The 20,196-nt window shown below is 51.3% G+C and overlaps 1 protein-coding gene across 3 annotated transcripts; it reads left to right on the plus strand.

The window, feature by feature from the left end:
- The first annotated feature begins 15,428 nt into the window (after positions 1-15,428).
- Nags (N-acetylglutamate synthase) lies at positions 15,429-20,030 on the plus strand. 3 transcript variants are annotated; one of them, XM_074045537.1, is made up of 7 exons: positions 15,429-16,055; positions 16,561-16,835; positions 16,949-17,162; positions 17,476-17,656; positions 18,303-18,474; positions 18,573-18,642; positions 19,427-19,641. In XM_074045537.1, exons 1-7 carry the CDS (start codon positions 15,639-15,641, stop codon positions 19,442-19,444), a joined length of 1,347 nt encoding a protein of 448 aa, XP_073901638.1. In that variant the 5' UTR covers positions 15,429-15,638; the 3' UTR covers positions 19,445-19,641. The 3 variants fall into 3 exon arrangements, with proteins under 3 accessions (XP_073901638.1, XP_073901637.1, XP_020036032.1); XM_020180443.2 differs by having other exon boundaries at positions 15,436-16,055; positions 18,573-18,755; positions 19,427-20,030; XM_074045536.1 differs by lacking the exon at positions 18,573-18,642 and having other exon boundaries at positions 19,427-20,030.
- Positions 20,031-20,196: the final 166 nt, after the last annotated feature.

A 20,196-nucleotide genomic window follows, 5' to 3' on the forward strand; every position in this document is an offset into this window, starting at 1 on the left:
GACCTGAGCCTCCCAGCACACTCCAGGCTGTTGTCCTTGCTTTCTACCTGTCCGTCCCCCGCCCCCCGCCCCCCGCCGTCCAGGCTTGGGACCAGGGCCCTCCTGACCGATAGATGTGTACCGATCTGTCCCACATTTCCAGAGTGGGGACAGAACTCTTTTTTTTTTTTTTTTTTCTGCAGGGACTGGAGTTTGAACTCAGGGCTTCACACTTGCAAGGGAGCAGGACTCATGTCAGGAGGCCCTAAAGGCCCCAGGAGCACGACCCAGCCACGGCCCCACCACTAACAGTAGCCTCTGACTTAAAAGAGGCCTCTTTCTACCATCCTGTTTCCTCTCCCAGTGAGTAAGCAGGAACCTGGGACCCTACCTCACAGCTACACTGCTTACTTAGGGACAGTGAGAGCAGCTGGTCAGTGGCAGGTAGACATTTGAAACCAGCTGGCTGAACCCAGAGACTGTGCCTGCTTAAGAGGCCACCGGGTGGTTCAACCACCTCCCTTTACAGATGGAAAAACTGAAATGGGCAATGTCAAAGGCAGGCCCCAGGCTGTCCTCCACACTGCCCTCCACTCTGTGCCCTACCCTGCATTCATTCCATGTGCATGTCAGGCACACAGCCCTCCTGAGGCTACTGAAATTGATGGTCTAAGTTTGGGAGAGGAGGATGACTGCAGACTCATTAAATCTCAATTTGCTCTTAATTAAATCCTGTCTGGTTGCATGAGGTGGTAGGACTAGAACTTGCCATGACTTTGTTTGTTTCTCTTCCTAACTTGTAGAAAAGCACTTACGACTTTTATAATGAAACAAGGAAATGTCCTTCTAAGTATAAAAGCAATGCAAAAATAAAAATGTTATAAATTTGACACTCAAATGTAACCCTTCTCTGTACAAGAAAAAAACTGGGAGGCGGCCCTCAAAATTAAGAACATATATTTACAACATATACAGCCAAAGAAGCCTAAATCTGGAATATAAGAAGGGAACTCACAAGTCAATAAGAAAATGACAGACACCATCATTTTAAAAACTGAGTTAGGACAAGGTGGGCATGGTGGCAAGGCCTGTAATCCCAGCAAGGGCTGGGGGGTGCTGGCTGAGGCAGAAGGATATCAAGGCCAGCCTGGGCTACACAATAAGTTTGAGACCCACCTGGGTAACATAGTGAGAACCTGTCTCATAAAAAAAGAATGAGGATAAAACAGGTGCTGCTAGCGGCTGACGCCTGCAATCTTAACTACCTGGGAGGCTGAGATCAGGAAGATGGACGTTCAAGGCCAGCTGGGCGAAATAGTTCATGAGACCCTATCTCAAAAAATAACCAGAACAAAATGAACTAGAGGTGTGGCTCAAGCAGTAGGGTGCCTGCTTTACAAGTGTGAAGCTCTGGGTTCAAATTCCAGTTCCAACCAAAAAAAGAAAAGCCCAAGTTTATTTTTCCCATTGTAAAATTTTGGACAAAGATCTTTTTCAAATGATAATTAATGCCTGGTGCTGCCCAGGCCCCAACAAACTCCCTCACCAATGCCACCCAGGAGACTGTAACAGGCCTCTAGGGAGGCTGGGTAAGGGCCACATGTCCCTACCCTGTAACCCAGGGTTTCTATTTTTGTGAATGTCACCTGTGGATGTAACAGAGGTGAGCAAAGAAATCAACAGTAATATGCACAAAGGGAAACTCACAAATCTCCAAAATATCCAACAACTGGTAAGCTGGAGCACCTGTGAATGCTATGAGAATATAGTGGTCTGGGCCCCGGGTGTGGCTAGTTGGTAGAGCACTGGCCTACCAGCACCCCAAATATATAACTATCTAGTGGAACAATTAAAAATCATGTTTAGAAAAATGTGAGAGGACATGGAGATATTTGTGACATGTATGGGGGAAAAGCAGAGTACAAGCCAGGAAATACATGAATGGACCTGTATATGGCAAGCCCTGCAGGGGCTTCTCTGTAAAACATTAAGAGTGCTTCTCTGAGCAAGATTCAGGTGATTTTGTTCTTTATATTTTTCTGTAGTTTTTATACGTTACACAGTGAACATTTATTACTTTTGTAATAAAAAGTTTTAAGAAGAATAAACTGAAACAGAAGAAATGAGAACCCACTCTGTGCCATCCACAAGGCATTGTCCTCTGGCCAGCTTACCAGCCAGGCCCAGTGACACTGAGGTCCAGAAGTGTGTTGAGGGGTAGGGACACCACTTGTTCCTATGTGGGGATCTGAGACTCCCCAGAAGCCACCCACAGGGACCTCCTCCTCCATGATGTCTTGTCCAGACTCCCTCTGCTGCCTCCTATCCCCTCACTTTGTCACAGGACTAGAGCTCAGTGTCTCCCACCACATGCCCACCCTGCCCAGTGCCCACTGGCAACCACCTCCCACCTCTGGCCAGGGATGAGGACTGGGGACAGACCAGTGCCCACAGCGCCTGTGGTCCTGCAGGAAAGGAGACCAGGTCCCATGCCTGGGATTGTGGGGAGGGGCAGAGATCCAGGGATCTGCCAGGGTTAGGCAACAGGGTGGGGGGACTCCTCTGACTCACAGAGAGAGGTGAGCACCCCGTCTTTCCCCCTGTGGCCAGGTATACTGGCCCTAATTTATGACGCCAGGCGGCCATGAGGGTGTGTAATGAAGCCAGACATCAACACATTCATCAGCTCGTGTCCCACCCTCCTCTGGTGGTCAGCACAGATGTGATGACTGTGGCCCTGAAGGCCTGTCTCTATTGTCAGTGTCCCCAGACCATGCAAAGCTCTCCCTCCCTGCCCCATTCATCTCACCCTGGGCCTCCGGAGGAGAACACGCTCCCTCCCCGCTGCTCTCGGCCTTAATTACTTCTTCTGGCTGTGATGAATGTCTCGGGGAGCCCCTGAAACCAAACTTAGCCCTGCCTGCCCCAGCCTGGTTTCTTTGGGCCCTGTCCCCAACCCAGCCTCAGGCCCCAGGCTTCAGCTACAAAGAGCATCTGTGTGGGAGACTCTCAGCTCCTCGGGCTCCCTGCCACAGAGGCCCAGTGACCAGACTAGCAGGAGGTTCCAACTCCATGACCAGGTCCAGCCACCTGCCTGCAGACAGCGCAGAGTGGAGGCTACCCTTGGCTCCCGGTGCTGCCCCCTAGCGGTGATAACAGGAAAAGGCCATTCCTTGCTCATTCATTTAGCCATTTCCACTGGGCACCTCCTTGGTCCCTGCTGGAGGAACTGGAGCGAGACAGCCGTGACCCCTCAGGAGCTCACAGTCCAGCAGGGAACATAGCCCCATGCAAGCAAAAGAAAATAAAGCAAATTATTTATAACGAGAGAGAAGTGGGGGATGGGTGGAGAGAGATGGCGCGTGCTCCTCTCTCCCAACCTCCTTGGTGGAAGTCCTTATGGCAGTCTACCCTGCAGCTGTTCTTCAAGGCCAACACAGTCTTGCTGGATTATCCCCTCCAATCACCCAGGGCTGCGGCCACACATCCACCCCTCCCATCACCTAAAGGAGCCACGGTGGGGGGAGACAGGTACGAGGTGAGAGCCCCAGTCTCACATCAGGAGGCAAAATGAAAGCCAACAGTGCTGCCTGGGGCCACCCAGCCCCTCACCCCCCATCACCAGCACGGTTTCTAGGGAGATGAAAGAGTTAAATGTAAAAATAAACCAAGCCACGGAAAAACAGGAAGAAACAGAATTGCCAGCCCTGTTTCGGGAAGAGCTTCATGAGCAGCAAGAAGAAATGGCAGGGAAGGGTCAACAGCTCTGTTCCGGGAAGCATTAAGCGAAAGCGGAAGGGAAATTACACAGGGACCCCCTCCCTCCGCCAGGTGAACTCCTAATTTGTCCTCAGTTCAGAAGCCTCTCTGGCCTCACGCCCCGCGCCGCGCCCGGGGTTCACGGCGGCTCCCCGTCTGTTCTTTTGGAAGCAGAGGTGACACCGTGTCTTGCTTGCTTGCTTCCGTCCGGATGGACCATGGGCGTTTTTCTTGTTATCATCTCCATGCCCCAATAACAGAGGTAAAAAGTAGACCCCAATAATTTTTTTTTCCCTTTTTAGTGAATATCTGTTAGATTTTCTGGTTAGCTAGGGTTTTGTTTATTTGGTTTTGTGGTACTAGGGTTTGAACTCAGGGCCTTCACCTTAAGCCTATCCACCAGCCCGTGTTTTTTTTGGGTTTTTTTTTTTTTTTATGGGTTTTTTTGAGACAGGGTCTTGAGAATTATTTGCCCAGGCTGGTCTCAAACTGAAATCCTCCTTATCTCTGCCTCCTGAGTAGCTAGGATTACAGGCGTGAGCCACCAGCACCAGGCAAAATTTACCATTTTAATTTGTTTTTTTTTGGGACTGACATGCTGTGTGCTCTTCCCATATCAGACCTCTCCCCAAATCAATGATATCATTAAAATCTTCTGTAAACTCTGATTCCATATTCCCTCTTCTGCATATTGATCCTTTAAAAAGTCATTCACTACGAATGCAAGTCTTGTGCACAAAGGTGCTAATTACGCATCATTTATAAGCATACATAAACTGAGTAAGTAAAACAAAGACATTTTACCTTTGTTAAAATCTCAGGCAGTCACTAAAAGGCACAGTCAAAAAGTGTTACGGAGCAGGGCACCAGTGGCTCACGCCTGTAATCCTAACTACTTGGGAAGCTGAGATCCAGAAGGTGGAGGTTTGAGACCAGTCCAGGCAAATAGTTCAGGAGACCCCATCTCCAAAATAACCAGAGTAAAATGGAGGTGACCCACTGGAGGTGGGTCTCAAGCAGTAGAGCGCTTGCTTTGCAAGTGTGAATACCTGAATTCAAACCCAAGTCTCAAAAAAAAAAAAAAGTTACAGGTTGACTTGTGTCCCTTCTCCAAGAATGTTAAAATCCCAGTTCTGGGTACCTGAGAATGTGACTTCATTTGCAAACAGTTGTTGTAGGTGTGATTAATTAGTTAAGTTCTGGTTACGCTGGTGTGAAATGGCTCTTCATTCAGCATGGATGCTGGGAGACAGGAGGGTGACACAGACACAACAGGGACAAGATGGCCATGTAAAGAAGCCAAGATTCAAGTGATGCAGCCACAAGCCAAGGAATGCCAGCCACCACCACAAGCAGGAAAAGGCCAGGAGAAGTCTCCAAAACAGTTTCAGAGGAGGCACCAACGTGCCCACACTTCTGACTTCCAGCCTTCCAACTGGGAGAAAATATCTTTCTGTCACTAAAAACCACCCAGTTTCTAGTAAAGTACTTTGTTACAGCCAGAAGCATCTAATCCAGGAAGTGATATGGGAAATGCTATTATATCCTGAGAAGTGAAAAATTCGCGAAACAAATTATCTGGACACAATAATACAGCCATATTTTGTTTTGCTTCATTGCTTTAAAGGCATAAAAACAGTACAGAAGAAAATAGACCAAATGCAAAAACGCATGCAGCAGTACTAATAGATTAGGTTGGTTGTTCAAACAATTTTCACCATTTTCAGTAATTTTCCTAAATTATTTTTATAACAAAAAATAAGTTTTAGCCGGGCTCCAGTGGCTCACTCCTGTAATCCCAGCTACTCAGAAAGCAGAGATCAGGAGGATCGCAGTTGGAAGCCTTTCCGGAGCAAATAGTTACAGAGACTCTATCTTGAAAAAAACATCACAAAGACAGGGCTGGCTGCCTAGGAAGTGTGGGGTGCTGAGTTCAAATCTCAGCACCACCAAAAAATAAGTTTTATTACAAACAATAATAAGTACAACTTGATAACCACAAGCCCTCTGTCCCTCCCGCCGCCAGACCCTGGACTCTCTCTCTGCCTAGGGGTCTGTTCATCTTCCAAGCACCCAGCTGGAACCAGGTCACTCCCTTTCTCAAACTCCTGCACCTGGGAGCTGTGTCCCTGTCCCTCCCCTCTGGTGCCGGAGGACAGTAAACTAAAGAAGGAAGCTTGTTCCCTGCTGAGAAGGGATCAGGACCCTACATCAGAGGTCAGCGTCCTGTTCAAGGTCAGCCCAGCCCTGACCGGCCCGGGGCACAAGGGCATCGTTGGCCAGAGGATTCCCCGCTTTCGCCCCAAGAAAGCCTCCTACTCGTCCCGAGCCGTCTCCCCACGTTCCCAAGGCTGCATCTCGAGCCCGAGGAGTGGAGGCAAGCCTGGAAACGAGGGGACCTGGAGTCTCGCTCCGGCGGGTGGCTGACCTGGAGGATACCCGCGCGGCGAAGCAGGTGCTGGCAGCGAGGTGCCGGCATCGCCCCCTGGTGGCGGCCGTTTGTAATTACAAACCCCGGGCGCGTACTGGAATCCATGCGCTCCGCACAGAGGCTGATTTGTCATCCTAAGGACATTTTCCTGAATCCTGACGCCCCCGCAGTCCCTCCCTGCACATTAATTTCACCTTGGGACATACATATGTTAGGCTGAGCTTTATGAAACGTCCATTAGTTGACCGTTTCTAGCACACACACTCAAATACAGAGACACACATAAACTCTGTCCCACACCTCCACACGCCAACACCCTGCACATGCAGACATGCGACACCTCTACATACTCCTCTTCTACGAGGACACATAGATGGATACCCTTTAGGGACATTCAGCCATGGATCATAGAAATAACACCTGGCACCACACTTCCTTAAACAAACCCGGCTTTCTGTATACTAGGCAAACATTCTACCACTGAGCTATCCAGTGTCCCCACTATAATTTAAGCATCAAGATTGAGGCAAGCATGGTGGCACACATGCCTGTAGTCCCAGCTACTTGGGAGGCTGAACCAGGATGATCACTTGAGCCCAGAAGCTGGAGACCAGCTTGGACAACACAATGAGATTGTGTCTCAAAATAAATAAACCAACAGACAGACAAATAAAATAGAAAACTTTGTTTCCTTCTCCAGCCACAACTTCTCCCTGCAGGAGTTCAGTGCTGTGGTCACTGCCCCACTGAAAACCACTGCTGTGTGACCATAACCCTCTCTTTTCAGTCTCTGAGGCAGTAATGCTGTGGGCTGCTTTCTCTTCTTGAAACAGCCCAGACATGGATTCTGGTGGCTCCAGGTGGGCCTCCTACCCCTGAGCCCCTTCCAACCTCTCCTCCACTGTGGCTTCCTCTTTCTGCAGTTCCTCCTAGCAGCTCATGCCCACCTTAGGGACATAACAAGAGTGTTCACTTAGAGGCTTTATCAGTCACCTCTCAAGGACCTCTCTCCTGAGCTCCAGGTCTCTTTTCCAGTTATCTGCTAGGAAACTCCAGCTGGGCTCTGAAAGCACCTCACCTCCTCATGTCTAAATGCAGTCTCCTAGGAACTCCCCTTTATAATGGTAATGGTAATGCCTATCTCATGGGGTTAATGAGAAAGTTAGGTAAATTAACACATGCAGATGCTTCAGACAGTGCCTGGGGGAGAAGATGGCATTTCCTAAGTACCCCCACCCCCAGAGATGGTAATCTGAGTGATCCTTCCTTTAATAGGGTGATGGGTAAATAAATTCTCTCTTCTCTTTTTCTTCCTTCCTTTTTTTTTTTTTTTTTTTTTTCCCAGTACTGGAGATTGAACTCAGGGCCTTATTCTTGCTAAGCAGTTTCTCTACCACTTGAGCCACTCCACCAGCCCTTTTTTGTGTTGGTCATTTTCAAGATCTGGCTTCAAACGGTGATCCTCCTGATCGCTGCCTCCTGAGTAGTTAGGATTACAAGCATAAGCCATGGTACCTGGCCTTCATATCTCTCTCTCTCTCTCTCTCTCTCTCTCTCTCTCTCTCTCTCTCTCTCTCTCTCCTTTCTCAGTTGTCTCATACACAAGGTCTCTGACAAATGACACTGTGCTCCAGCATCTGTCTTACACAGCGGATAATCTTTTCCTTTCCACAAACCCTCAGGACAGTAACCAGAGAAAAAGGCAAAGCATAGGGAGCCCCCTGCTGGACAAGAGCTGGTAGCACACTTGGAATGGAAAGTCTTAAATCCATAAATTCAGGGGCTTGCTTCTTCCTCTGCCTGTAGTAGGTATTCACCCAGTATTTATTTAACATTTCACACACTTACGCCTGAAAGGAAAACTACATCTGGAAAAAGACAAACAAACATTTATTGAAAGTCAGACTGGGAACTTGGAAAGTCTTTGAATCTATCCTATTTTGAAAATGTCCAAGCATTCATAAAAGCAGACAGCACAGCAACTCCCCTCCAGCCATCACGCATTTGAATGGAGATCAACTCCTACTTCAGGGCCCAGTCTTGTTCCCACCCACTTCCTCCCCTCCAGGGTTATTTTGAAACAGATTCATGGCATCTTTTCATTTCTTCCATAAATAGTAAGTATACTAAAAGTTATGAATTTTTTTGACAGTACTGAGGTTTGAACTAAAGACCTTGCACTTGCTAAGCAGGTGTTCTATCACTTGATCCATCTGTCTTATACAGCCAGATCTTCTTCTTTAGTTATTTTCTGAATAAGGGTCTCACTCTCATGCCCTGCTGCCTGGGGACCACAGTTCTCCTATCCATGCTTCCTGCATAGTTGGATGACAGACACATGCTGCCATGCTCAGTATTTATTGATTGAGGTGGAGTCTCCTGAACTGTTTCCCAGGCTGGCCTCAAACCCTGATCCTCCAAATCTCCACCTCCTGACTAGTAGGATTACAGATGTGAGCCACTGTCACCCAGCTCAGTGTGTTTATAGCACACACTTGTGTGTCTGATTCACCTCATGTCACTTGTCACCTCACTTGTCATGTCTCATGGGTAGGTGTTCTGTCCTTCCCTCCTCTGCCACCAGGTGGTCCTGATAGGCCTGAAACCTGGCTACTGCCTCACCCATTCAGAGTCCGGAGGCCAGTGGAGTTGTCCATGGAACAGGCTGTTAGAATTGTGGTGCTGCTTACTGCCTATGTGCTAAGTGATCTGAACATGTTCAAAAAAAAGGTAAAAGGAAGAAAACGTTAGTTACTGTTCAAAAAGTTTTCAGAAAAATGTGTGGCTTCTTTGAATGAGCAGAAGTGTTTAGTTGAGCCATTGCAGCTACCTGGTTTCACAATCATGTTTATGGCAATTTTTTTTTTTTTTTCTGTTCTGGAGTTTGAACTCAGGGGCTACACCTTGAGCCGCTCCACCTGCCCTTTTTTGTTATGGGTTTTTTTTCGAGATAGGGTCTTGCAAACTATTTGCTCAGGCTGGCTTTGAACCTAAATCCTCCTGATCTCTGCCTCTTGAGTAGCTAGGATTGCAGGTTTGAGCCCCCGGTGCCTGGCTATGGCAGATATTTCTCACTGGTTTAGTACTGTGCATCATGTAGCTCTGTAGTAAAAAATATTGTTCTGCTTAGGTATTAAATAAAATTGAAACATAGCACGCAATCCTTATCACACCTAAAATTAATGCCTCAAATATCCTTTATATTCAAATTTCCCTAATTATCTAGTGTTATGGTGTGTTTTAATCAAAATTTAAATAAAACCTAGAAGAGACTTTTAAAATACATCTTTTAATCTTTGTCATCACCCTTCCTTCCCCTCCTTTCTTCCTTGCAATTTATTTGTCAAAAAACCCAGGTTGTTTGTCCTGTAAAATTTCCTACTGTCTGGCTCTTCCCAACTGCACACCATGGAATGTTCTATCTTCACCACAATGAGATGAGATTAAGGTCAATTCTCTCTCCCCATTTTACAGATGAGAAAGCGGAGGCTCAGAGAGTAAACATCTGCCTGAACAGCCATGGAAATGGCTTAACACAAGTTCCTGACTTCTGGCCGGCAAAACAGGGTCTTGTCCTTCAAGCATATGTCCTTAGGGGGGAAAAACATGGCTGACTGAGAGACCTTTGCACATTCTGGTCTGCTCACACCCACCACGTGCAGTTCTGAGACAGCACCTGCCAGGATCTGCCTCCTCCCAGATGGAGAGGGCCACCTTGCGTGCCTGGCTGTCCAGAGTCACCCCATGTGCAGATTTATACACCCCATGAGCCACAGAGCCATGCTTCCCTTTCCACAGGTTCCACTTCTTTTTCTCTGAAGGTTTATTCACTCAATAAATGTTTATTGAGTGCCTCTTATGTGCCAGACACTACTCTAGAATCTTGGGATAGATCAAAATCTGGTCAGAACGAAGATGTCTGTGCTCATGTCCTGCTACATTCTAGTGGGGGCCAGGGGCCTGGGGAGACAGATACAAACTATGGGGGCAAATTGGATTTTCCACAGATGGCAGTAACAATACATCTCATCCCCATTACAAGGAGACTTTGACACTCAAGAAATGGGACCCATGGTCCCTCCCCTGGCATCTGGGTGGGCAGTGACTCCCTTATAACCAACAGGATAGCGTGGAGTGATGCTGCAAGACTACTGAGGCTGGACTATGAGGCTGTACGTGCTTCTGCTGCACCAGGTGGGCATGCAGCCTCCAGCCTTGGAAGCAGTCCAACTGCTCTGACGCCACCATGTTGGGAGGAAGCCCACCAGCCTGCCCAGAGGAGGCTGAGACTACAGAGAGAGAGAGAGAGAGAGAGAGAGAGAGAGAGAGAGATGCCCCACCCCCAAATATCCTCTGACTACAAACACATGAAAAACGGAACCAGAGTTGCTGGGAAGCCTTTCCTGAATTCCTCACTGAAAGGCATAATCCGTGAGCATACTGAAACAATTCTTTCAAGCCATCAAGTTTGGAGGGAAATTTTCTGCTGCAACAGTAATTGAAACAACCACACACAAAATACATATGAGTATGCGTGTGTGTGTGTGTGTGTGTGTACATATCTGTTAAAAGGTGATTCCCTATGGAAAAGACGAGAGAACAAGGTGAGGGAACAAGGTGTAATCCTGGGGTGGTGCATGACAAGATTAGACAGGGTCATGGAAGGTCTTACAGGGAGGTGACTCTTGTGAAAACTTCACAGAGGTTACCACGGGGATATTGGCATGAAGTGTCCTAGGCAGAGGACACAGTGCCAAGGCAAAAGCAACTGTGCTGACATATTTGGAGACTATGAAGAGGTCATCGTGGCTGGAGAGACATGAGCTGGCTGGTAGGGTAGGGCAATAGGAGATGCAGTCACACAAGTCACCAGTCATTGCCAGGACTTTGGTTTTTAACTCTGCAGGGCAATGGCATGATGTCACTGAGAAGAAGAGCACTGAAGGAGCATGAGTGGGTGCCATGTTTTGAATGAGGATGCAACCTGAGTGGTGGAAGGCACTGGGTACCGGATATGCTTCATGCTTTATATTGGTGGGATGCAGGGCACGAAAGAAAGAAGAATCAAGGATGACCACACACTTGGGGCCTGAACAAAGAGGAAATACTAAGTTGCCACCAGCTGACATGGGCAAGGATGTGGGTAAAAGCAGATTCATTGAGAGGATGAGGATCTCAATGATCTTCATTGAGTGGAGAGCATCTCTCTCCACTCAGGAGGTGGAGCAGGTAGGTAGAGACACAAACCTGGGGTTCAGAAGAAGGATGTGGGCTAGCATGTAGAAGGTGAGCGTCACCAGCTCAGAGTGGTATATTTTAGTCTTAAGAGCTGGGAGAGAGAACGTGGAAAAGGGAAAAGACCTGAGCCCAGAGCCCTGGGACTCCCCATCAGCACAAGGTCAAGAGAGAAAGAGGGAAGAAATGACCAGCAAGGAAGGAGGAGGCCAGGGGGTCAGAGAGACCAGGTGGGGAAGACAGAGGGAGCCACAAGTGCTGAGCTGGGCTGAGAACGGACCCTACAACTTAGCAATCCAGTGTCACTAGTGACCTCGACAAGTGCAGTTCTGGCTCAGGGAATGGTGGCCTGAAGGAATGGTGTCTGAGAAAGAGGGAAGAAACTGAAAGTAGCAAGTTATTTCACTATTTCTGAAGCTAAATGGTGCAAAAAAATGGGGAGTAGTTAATTGACTAGGGAGGACTGGGGGGTCAGGGTCAAGAGGCTTTGCTCTTATGGAGAAACAACTGTGTTTCTATACTGATGGCAACTGCGGTGGCAGACTGCACAGGAAAGGCCATCTAGACTGGTGCCCACGAGGAAAGAGGGGAAGGGTTCCCTGCACCAGAGCAGGGACTGGTTTTAGGTAGGCACGTGAGCTGTTCATCCACACTAACAAATGAAAAGCGGCGAGGGAGGGGGACACAGACACTGCACCTGTGGAAGTCCTTTCTGCAGACTTCCCTTTTCCCAGTGAACCAGGAAGCTGAAGGGGTGGGTATCCTGGAGTTTGAGGAGAGGAGAAATCATCATTCAGGAGAATGATAGGGTTCGGCCTGACAGCTTCAAGGGTTTGTGGTCACCAAGACTGTGTGTCTTTCTCAATCATCACCCACATTCAGTTGCACGGTACAGGCACAGAATAGTTGAAACGTGAACCTAACCAAGGTTTTTGTCACATGAGTGGGATGGAGCAAGAAGATTACCCTCTGTTTGCCTTTGATTAAACCTGAGTGTATGGAAGGACAGAGGGCACTCTCAGGCACCCTGTGCCTCTCTGGGCGTGTCTAAGTGTCCTGCAGTTATCAGTGACCACAGAGGGGGGAGGGGTCCTGGGTTTTCTGGGTCTTCCCATTTCTGCATGTATTCCTATGTATGAGAGTTGCTGACAGAGCCTCTGTAAGCATGCACAACTCTCTAAGCAAGTGTTTTTCTGTGTGGACCTGTGTCTCTCTGTATGTGGATCTCTGTTCCTGCAGATATTTGTCTGTGTGACTTTGGATGGTGGAGGGGGGCGCCATATGTATGTACTCTGTGTGTCTTTGCACACCTGTGTCCACACATCTGTGTATCTGTGCAGTCTCGATGCATGGTATGGGTCTCTGCAGATCTGTGTGTGTCTCCCCTCAGGTGCTACGATGTGGGACTGTCAGATGTCATCCATGACCCCTTGCCCTGTCCAGATTTCTGTCACCTCCCTGCCCACCTGTGATGAGTTGCACCAAGAAGGGTAGGAGAAAGCCTTAGCCCTTTGAGAAAACTGCACTCAGAGACACAAGATTTGTGTGGGGAGGTGTTTGTGTGGGAAGGTTGGTCTCTTTTCCCAGAATCCCCAAGACTCAAGGCTTGGGGAGAATCCAAGACCTTTACTCTAAGCACATTGACAATGGGCTCTGCTCTGAAAAGCAAAACAATAGCCAGTGTTAGAGGGGGAAAAGAGAGTTCATGCTAAAAACCACAGACCAGCAATGGTTCTGACAGCCTTTAGCTTGGAGGGGTGGGCTCAGACAGGAGCTGATCCGGGCCATCACCTTCATCTCCAAAGCTGGGCCAGTCCCCCAGCCGAGAATGGCCTTCCAGGGAGAAGCAGTGGGGAGACAGTGGCCCCAGGTCAATGGGCCTACAGTTAATCATTCACCAGGGGAACACCAGGGTCCCATTGGCTGCCTAGGGACACAGCCCTCTGGGATGAAGCCCAAAGGGATTGAAAGCAGTTTCCTAGCCAATGTCTGCCTCACAGGCTCAGGGGAAATGGGACTGTTGCACATGCCACCCACGGAATGGACTGACACTCAGGAAGCCCTGAGTCTGAGGAGGGAGCAGCAGCCCTGCCCCCAGGGAGCTCCAGTCTGAGACAAAAAGGACAGAGAGACAGAGGAAGAGAAAGTCTGAGGGGAGGGAGGCTAGGGAGGGTGGGCACTCCAATGCGCTTCAATGGAGAGAATGGAAAGGAAGCACATTTGAGGCTGTGTTCACAGAGGGTTCAGAGGAAATGGGGGAGGAAAACTATTAGGCCTTAGGGGCTAGATCGACCCCCTCTATGGAACTCTGGGAAGTATATATGGGAGAGGCCTGCAGTGAACAGAGAAGAGAAAGAGGCCCTGGAGGTGGCCCACAGGGGAGGGGTGCAGACCCTGCCTGCCTAGAACCTGAGATTTTAAAGCAAGAGAATGGAAAAGTGGAGAAGGTCGCAAAGGTCAGGGTCAGCTCCCCCTCCCCCTCCAAAGTCTCTTGCCTGGGACTCTGTGTGTGTGTGTGTGTGTGTGTGTGTGTAGGAGCTTCCAGGAAGGGGTTGACACCCTAACCCAGCATCCTCTGGATTTCAAGCTGGGGATGGAACCCAGGGCCCTGAGTTTGCAAAGTGCATGCTTTCCCATGGAGCTACACCCCAGCCCCAGCAGCCTCTGCAGTACTCAGGAAGGGAGCAGTCCTGGCCACTTTTTCTCATCTAGGCGATGCCCAAGGAGTCCTGAGTCTCAGCCTAGGGAGCATAAAACAACACTAAGGAAAAAAAAGAACAGAGGTGGGACTTAGGATGCCTAGGGTCTGGCCATGACACTGACAAGCTGTGTGACCTTGGTCAAATCACCTTCCCTGTACAATATCAAAAGGTCCTATTTCCTCCTCTACCACAACAGAGGGCTGGACAGGATGGAGTATACCCAGGCATAAGACACATGGGCTGTGAGCACTTTCCCAAAGCACATGGGCCTGATGTTAAATGATACTGACTCACTTCCTCTGAAAGTTTGCAAATCTTTCAAGTCCATGCCAAATCTCACTTAAGAGACTGGATCTGGCCAGGAGCTGGTAGCTCACGCCTGTAATCCTAGCTACTCAGGAAGCAGAGATCAGGAGGATTGAGGTTCAAAGCCAGCCCAGACAAAGAGTTTACAAGACCTCATCTCAAAAAACCGCATCACAAAAAAAGGGCTGCTGGAGTGGCTCAAGGTGTAGGCCCTGAGCTCAAACCCCAGTACTGGAAAAAAGAAAAAAAAGAGAGAGAGAGAGAGAGAGAGAGCCTGGATCTGAATAATACTGAGCTTCGAAGACCAGAATTCCTGTTTGTGAGTGGAGTCATCTTGGCCTTCATCTATTTCTGTGCCTCCATTTTCTCACCTGGGGATAATAATAACATCTCTCCAGGAGTCATTGTTGGGATGAAGTGAGTTAGGATTTGGGAAGGGATTTGCACAGTACCTGGCATTCTATGCATCAAGGCCTCGAATAGGGCTGGGGTATGGCTAACACCGGTTACTTGCTAACCCTCTGTGTTTTCAAGCCAGCAGGTCACACTGTTCAGATGGAATTTAATGTTTTGTTCTCACTTTATTCTTAAGGTTTTCTCCTGTTTCTGGCAAGTGACATTGGCCTTCTAGTTGCAGTCCTGATACGAGTAGATTTTAAGTTTAAACAGTTTAAAGAACAGAATTAATATGAATAAGGGCTATTTTAAAGATAGGACCTATTCCTCAGGATGGCTTACAGTGGCTGGAGTTTGGCAAACTGGTAACCTCACCATGGGCTCAACCAACCCGACTTTCGAACCCATGCCCCCCAGCATGTGACACCCCTCCACCTTGCCTGACCTCTTCCGGCCCTCCTTCCAGCCCCTCCTGCGCTAACCAACACCCACTCTCCTTCTGGCCAAGCCCCTGCAGACTCCCACAGCAACTCCTAGGTCTGCAGAGCCCTTCCTGGAACCCGCCTTGGCAGCAGATTAAAGAGCTCCGCCACCCTTTATCTCTGCCTTCTGCATCCCCTCCCCAGGGGCGGGGGATCCTGGCGGCCCCGCCCCCTGATCCATGGACTGACGCTCCTCAAACGCACCCAGAAGCCAATTCCGGGCCCTCTGTCCCAGGCGGCCAGGACCTGATTCAGCTCTGCCCAGAGGCAAGTTAAGAGCCCTCCAGTGCCCGGCGCTCCAGACACAGTGGAGACTCTTGGGGAGGACTGTAGGGTTTGGTTGTCGCCATGGCAACGGTGTGGGTGGCTGGGACCCTGCGGACCGCTGCTGTAGGAGGGAGGCTGCGTGGCCCGCAAGGCAGGGCCGGCGGCCGGAGGCTGAGCTGCAGCGCGCGGCGGCGGGCGACCGGGAACACCAGCCCGGGTCGCCGGCTCAGTACCGCTTGGGCGCGGGCCCAACCTCCGACCAAGAAGGCCGATAGCGCGGAGGAGCGCGTCCAGTCGCCCGCTGCGGAAGAGCCGTGGTGGACGCCGCCTCCGGCGCCCCCCGAAACCCTGGCGCCCCCCGCGGGCCGCTCGCTTGTGCAGCGGGACATCCAGGCCTTCCTGAACCAGTGCGGGGCCAGCCCCGGGGAGGCTCGCCACTGGCTGTTGCAGTTCCAGTCATGCCAATACTCCGCGGACAAGCCCTTCGCGGTCATCGAGGTGAGCGGAGCCCGGCATCACAGTGTCGCAGCGAGGGGATGGGGTTGTGTGGACCATGTCGTCAGGCACGGCAGGACAGGCTGAGGACTCTGCGTAGGGGGACCGGGAAGGGGAGTTCAGGGGCACTGATTAGTGCTGGGGATGGTGAGGCCGCACGCTGCTCCAGAGACCTGGTGAGGAGTCCGGGAGCCCAACCCTCCGGGGGTAATATCTGAAGAAGGCTCCTCACTATGGGGTCAGTTAGGGGTTCCTTCGGCGGAGCCACCAGCACAACCCCTCCCCCAAGGTGTCCTAGAGTTCAAGGTCGCAGGGAGGAACGGAGGCAGGAACACTAGTGTGATAAGGGAATGGCAAGACTCAATGGGCAAAGGGCAGAGCACACGGACTCCGGTGGCCAGAAATGGAGTCTGCCAGCTCCTGAGCGGAGTTCGGACACTTTGAGGGTCCTAGGAGCAAGTGGCTCAGGGTCAGTGTCACACCCGCTGGACGCCTCACTAATCCACAGGTGGAGGAGGAGGTGCTCAAGTGCCCACAAGCCGTATCCAGCCTGGCCTTCGCCCTGGCCTTCCTGCAGCGCATGGACATGAAGCCGCTGGTGGTCCTGGGACTGCCAGCCCCCACGGCGCCCTCGGGCTCACTTTCTTTCTGGGAGGCCAAGGCACAGCTTGCCCAGAGCTGCAAGGTGCTGGTGGACGAGCTGCGGCACAACGCAGCCACAGCCGTGCCTTTTTTTGGCGGCGGGTCGGTGCTGAGCGCCGCGGAGCCAGCCCCCCATGCCAGGTTAGTGCTGGCCCTGCCCATCCTGCTATCCTCGGATTGGGCTACTCCGCTCGCCCTGCCCCAGTCCCGCGGGGCCGAGGGGGGCCCTCTCGAGCACCACGTCTGGCCCACAGCTACGGCGGCATCGTCTCGGTGGAGACGGACCTGCTGAAGTGGTGCCTGGAGTCCAGCAGCATCCCCATCCTGTGCCCCATTGGGGAAACGGCAGCGCGCCGTTCGGTGCTTCTCGATTCGTTGGAGGTGACCGCGTCTCTGGCCAAGGCTCTGCAACCCACCAAAATCATCTTCCTCAATAACTCAGGAGGCCTGCGCAATACTAGTCAGAAGGTGAGCCCCTCCATTCGCCCTCCTCCACCCCTGTGACTCTAGGCTGGCTGAGCCCTTACTCTTGCGTCCCCGACGGGCTGCCCCGCAGTCACTCTCAAGCCAGGTGGGTAGGAAAGTCTAATGCAGTATGGGAGAGGGTTTTGGCCCTTGGTTCCCTGACCTGAGCACTTCCTGGCCGAGAACTCCGGGAGGAAGGAAGGGTAAAGAGAACCGGGAGAAGAGAGATCCGTGGGGCAGGAGCGCAGTCTGAGGGTCAGGGGAAGCATTAATGGCCTGTTGTGGGCCGAGGCTCATTTTGTCGCCCCGGACGCAGGTCCTGAGTAACGTGAACCTGCCCGTCGACCTGGACCTGGTGACCAACGCCGAATGGTTGAGCACCAAAGAACGGCAGCAGATACGACTCATCGTGGACGTGCTCAGCCGCCTGCCCCACTACTCCTCCGCGGTCATCACCGCCGCCAGCACGCTGCTCACCGAACTCTTCAGCAACAAAGGTGCGGGCCATGGGAGGGCTGGCCTGGTCCCGGGGTGAGACCGGCCGGACCTGGAAACCGTAAGGAAAACACACCAATAGCTTCCTGCTTCAGCCAAAACCTGGGAGGAGCCGGGCGCCGGGGGCTCACTCCTGTAAGGGGTGAGAGGGTCGGAAATGGACCCACCGGGCATGCAATTTGGATGGGACTAGGAGTTGGGCGGGACTTGAGTGGGTGAGAGGAACCACCGATGGGCGAGATTTGGAGGGGCGGGACCTATAAAAATGGCCTGGACTAGAAGTGGGCAGGATTTGGGTGGTGGGCAGGGCTAGGAGCCGGATTGGACAAAATCTAGGGAGTGAAACGCAACTAGGAGGCAACAAAACTCCCCTCCTATTATTAATGTATGATAATTAAAAAATGAAATATTCTTTCAAAAAGGAATAGGAGGGGACCACAGGCGATAGGCGGAACTTGGGGAACAACCGCTGCCTGGGAAAAGCAGGCAAATCTCTGCAGACCACAGCAAGCATTCGACTGTGGCGTTCTCCCAAGGAGCGTAACTGTGCCCCTAGCCCTTGCCCTGCTAGGAGTTGAGAACAGGCCGTGCACACAGCGGGGACCGGGCTCTTTGCCAGCCTAACGCGTCCCCTCTATCTCGCCCCAGGCTCCGGAACCCTGTTCAAGAACGTCGAGCGCATGCTGCGAGTGACCAACCTGGACAGCCTGGACCAGGGCCGCCTAGTTAACCTGGTCAACGCCAGCTTTGGCAAGAAGCTTCGGGAGGACTACCTGGACTCGCTGCGTCCACGGCTGCACTCCATCTACGTCTCCGAGGGGTGAGCCTTGAGGGCTTCAGAGGGCAGGGACCAAGGGACCGAGTCAGGCAGCTTCGAGCCAAGGAGAGATCCCAGCCTGCTCTCTCCCACTGTGCCAGGTACAACGCTGCTGCCATTCTGACAGTGGAGCCTGTACTGGGGGGCACCCCGTACCTGGACAAATTTGTGGTGAGCAATAGCCGCAAGGGCCAAGGCTCCGGGCAGATGCTGTGGGAGTGCCTGCGGCGGGACCTGCAGACGCTGTTCTGGCGCTCCCGAGTCACCAACCCCATCAATCCCTGGTATGCCCCACCCTTCTTCTCTGGGCCCCAGCCAGCCATGCCCCGGGTTCACCAGCCAGGCTTTTTTCACTAGTTCCCTTCTGAGGGAAAGGGTGCACCCAGGGTCAGCTGGTGACATTCCGCGGGCACACACTTGTTTCCTTGAAGCAAATGACATCTGCTAACCCCCACACAACCTGCCTCTCCAAGTGCTGAGAAATTCTGCCCCCCCCCCAGCTCCTTTCAGGCCCAGTTACCAAGTTCCTGACTCCAAGCCCACTACACCTCCAAAGGACCACCCCTCCCTTTCCTTCAGCAACTATCCTTTCACCACCCCCACCCCACACCTACTGCCCAGCTCTCTGGGCACTAAGAAGTGACCATGAACCCTCCCATTTGCTATACAGCCAAGGCAGTGGAGAGATATAGGGACATCCTCACTCTGACCTTCCTAGCTGTTCAACCTTGGAAAGTTACCTAACTTCTCTGAGCCTTAGCTGCTTCTCTGTGAAATGACAATACAGCCTGAAATAACTGACTCAGGCTGCTGTTTAGAAGGATGGAGATGACAATGGGCCCTACCTGGATGTCAAATATGTAGTAGACAAATAATATTATCGAAAACAGAAGCAGCGAATTGTGAGCACTGGCCATGCCCTAAAAGCTGTCTTCCTTTGCCCTCCCTTCACCAGGTACTTCAAGCACAGTGACGGCAGCTTCTCCAATAAGCAGTGGATCTTCTTCTGGTTTGGCTTGGCCGATATCCGGGACTCCTATGAACTGGTCAACCATGCCAAGGGGCTGCCGGACTCCTTCTGCAAGCCAACTTCTGACCCAGGCAGCTGACCCCTGCCATGGGCTCTGCAGGCCCTGGACAGCCAGGGTGGACCAAAAGCCATGCCTGTTGGGGGTGACCCCAGACAACCACAGACTGGATGGGGCTTGTTGGCTGAGTGACCTGCAGAGGAGGAAGTAGTCCCAGCTTTGTACAGAGGGGGTGTCCAAGAGGGACAAACATTGGTGGGGGGCGGGGCGGCTAGCTTAAGACCCTGACTTGCTACAAAGCCACAACCAGAAAGTCTTCAATTTCAGCTTGGAAATGGGGGGTGGAGTGCCTTCACAGGCTCTGCTCATGGTTGACTTAAGGGTGGGCTAGTTTCTGTGGACACTGCTGAGTTTTGAGGCTCCTTTGCCCAAAATGGCATCCCCACCTGCCTGATCTTCTACCACTCATTTTAATTCCTTTGGCCCTTGCAGTTTTTTCAGGAGGTCTTGATTAAAATGCAAATACTTGTCTGAGTTGGCTCACACTTGAAAGGAACTTAGCATGACCCTCTTAAGAGCAAGAGCATGAGGGCGGGGGAGCCAGGGGACTTTAGAGAAAGCAAAGGAGCTAAGGAGATGAAGGGCCCCAAGGATGAACCCTGCCACTGTCTCACTCAAAAGGGCTGCTCTGCCCCTA

Source organism: Castor canadensis, chromosome 11 (genome assembly GCF_047511655.1).
Source record: "Castor canadensis chromosome 11, mCasCan1.hap1v2, whole genome shotgun sequence".
Lineage (NCBI taxonomy): Eukaryota > Metazoa > Chordata > Mammalia > Rodentia > Castoridae > Castor > Castor canadensis.

Excerpts from the sequence above, each read along its gene's own strand:
- Nags (XM_020180443.2), top strand. The coding sequence starts at position 15,639 with ATGGCAACGGTGTGGGTGGCTGGGACCCTGCGGACCGCTGCTGTAGGA. Across the intron at positions 17,657-18,302 it reads CGAACTCTTCAGCAACAAAG|GCTCCGGAACCCTGTTCAAG; the intron begins GTGCGGGCCATG and ends ATCTCGCCCCAG. Across the intron at positions 18,756-19,426 it reads ACCAACCCCATCAATCCCTG|GTACTTCAAGCACAGTGACG; the intron begins GTATGCCCCACC and ends TCCCTTCACCAG.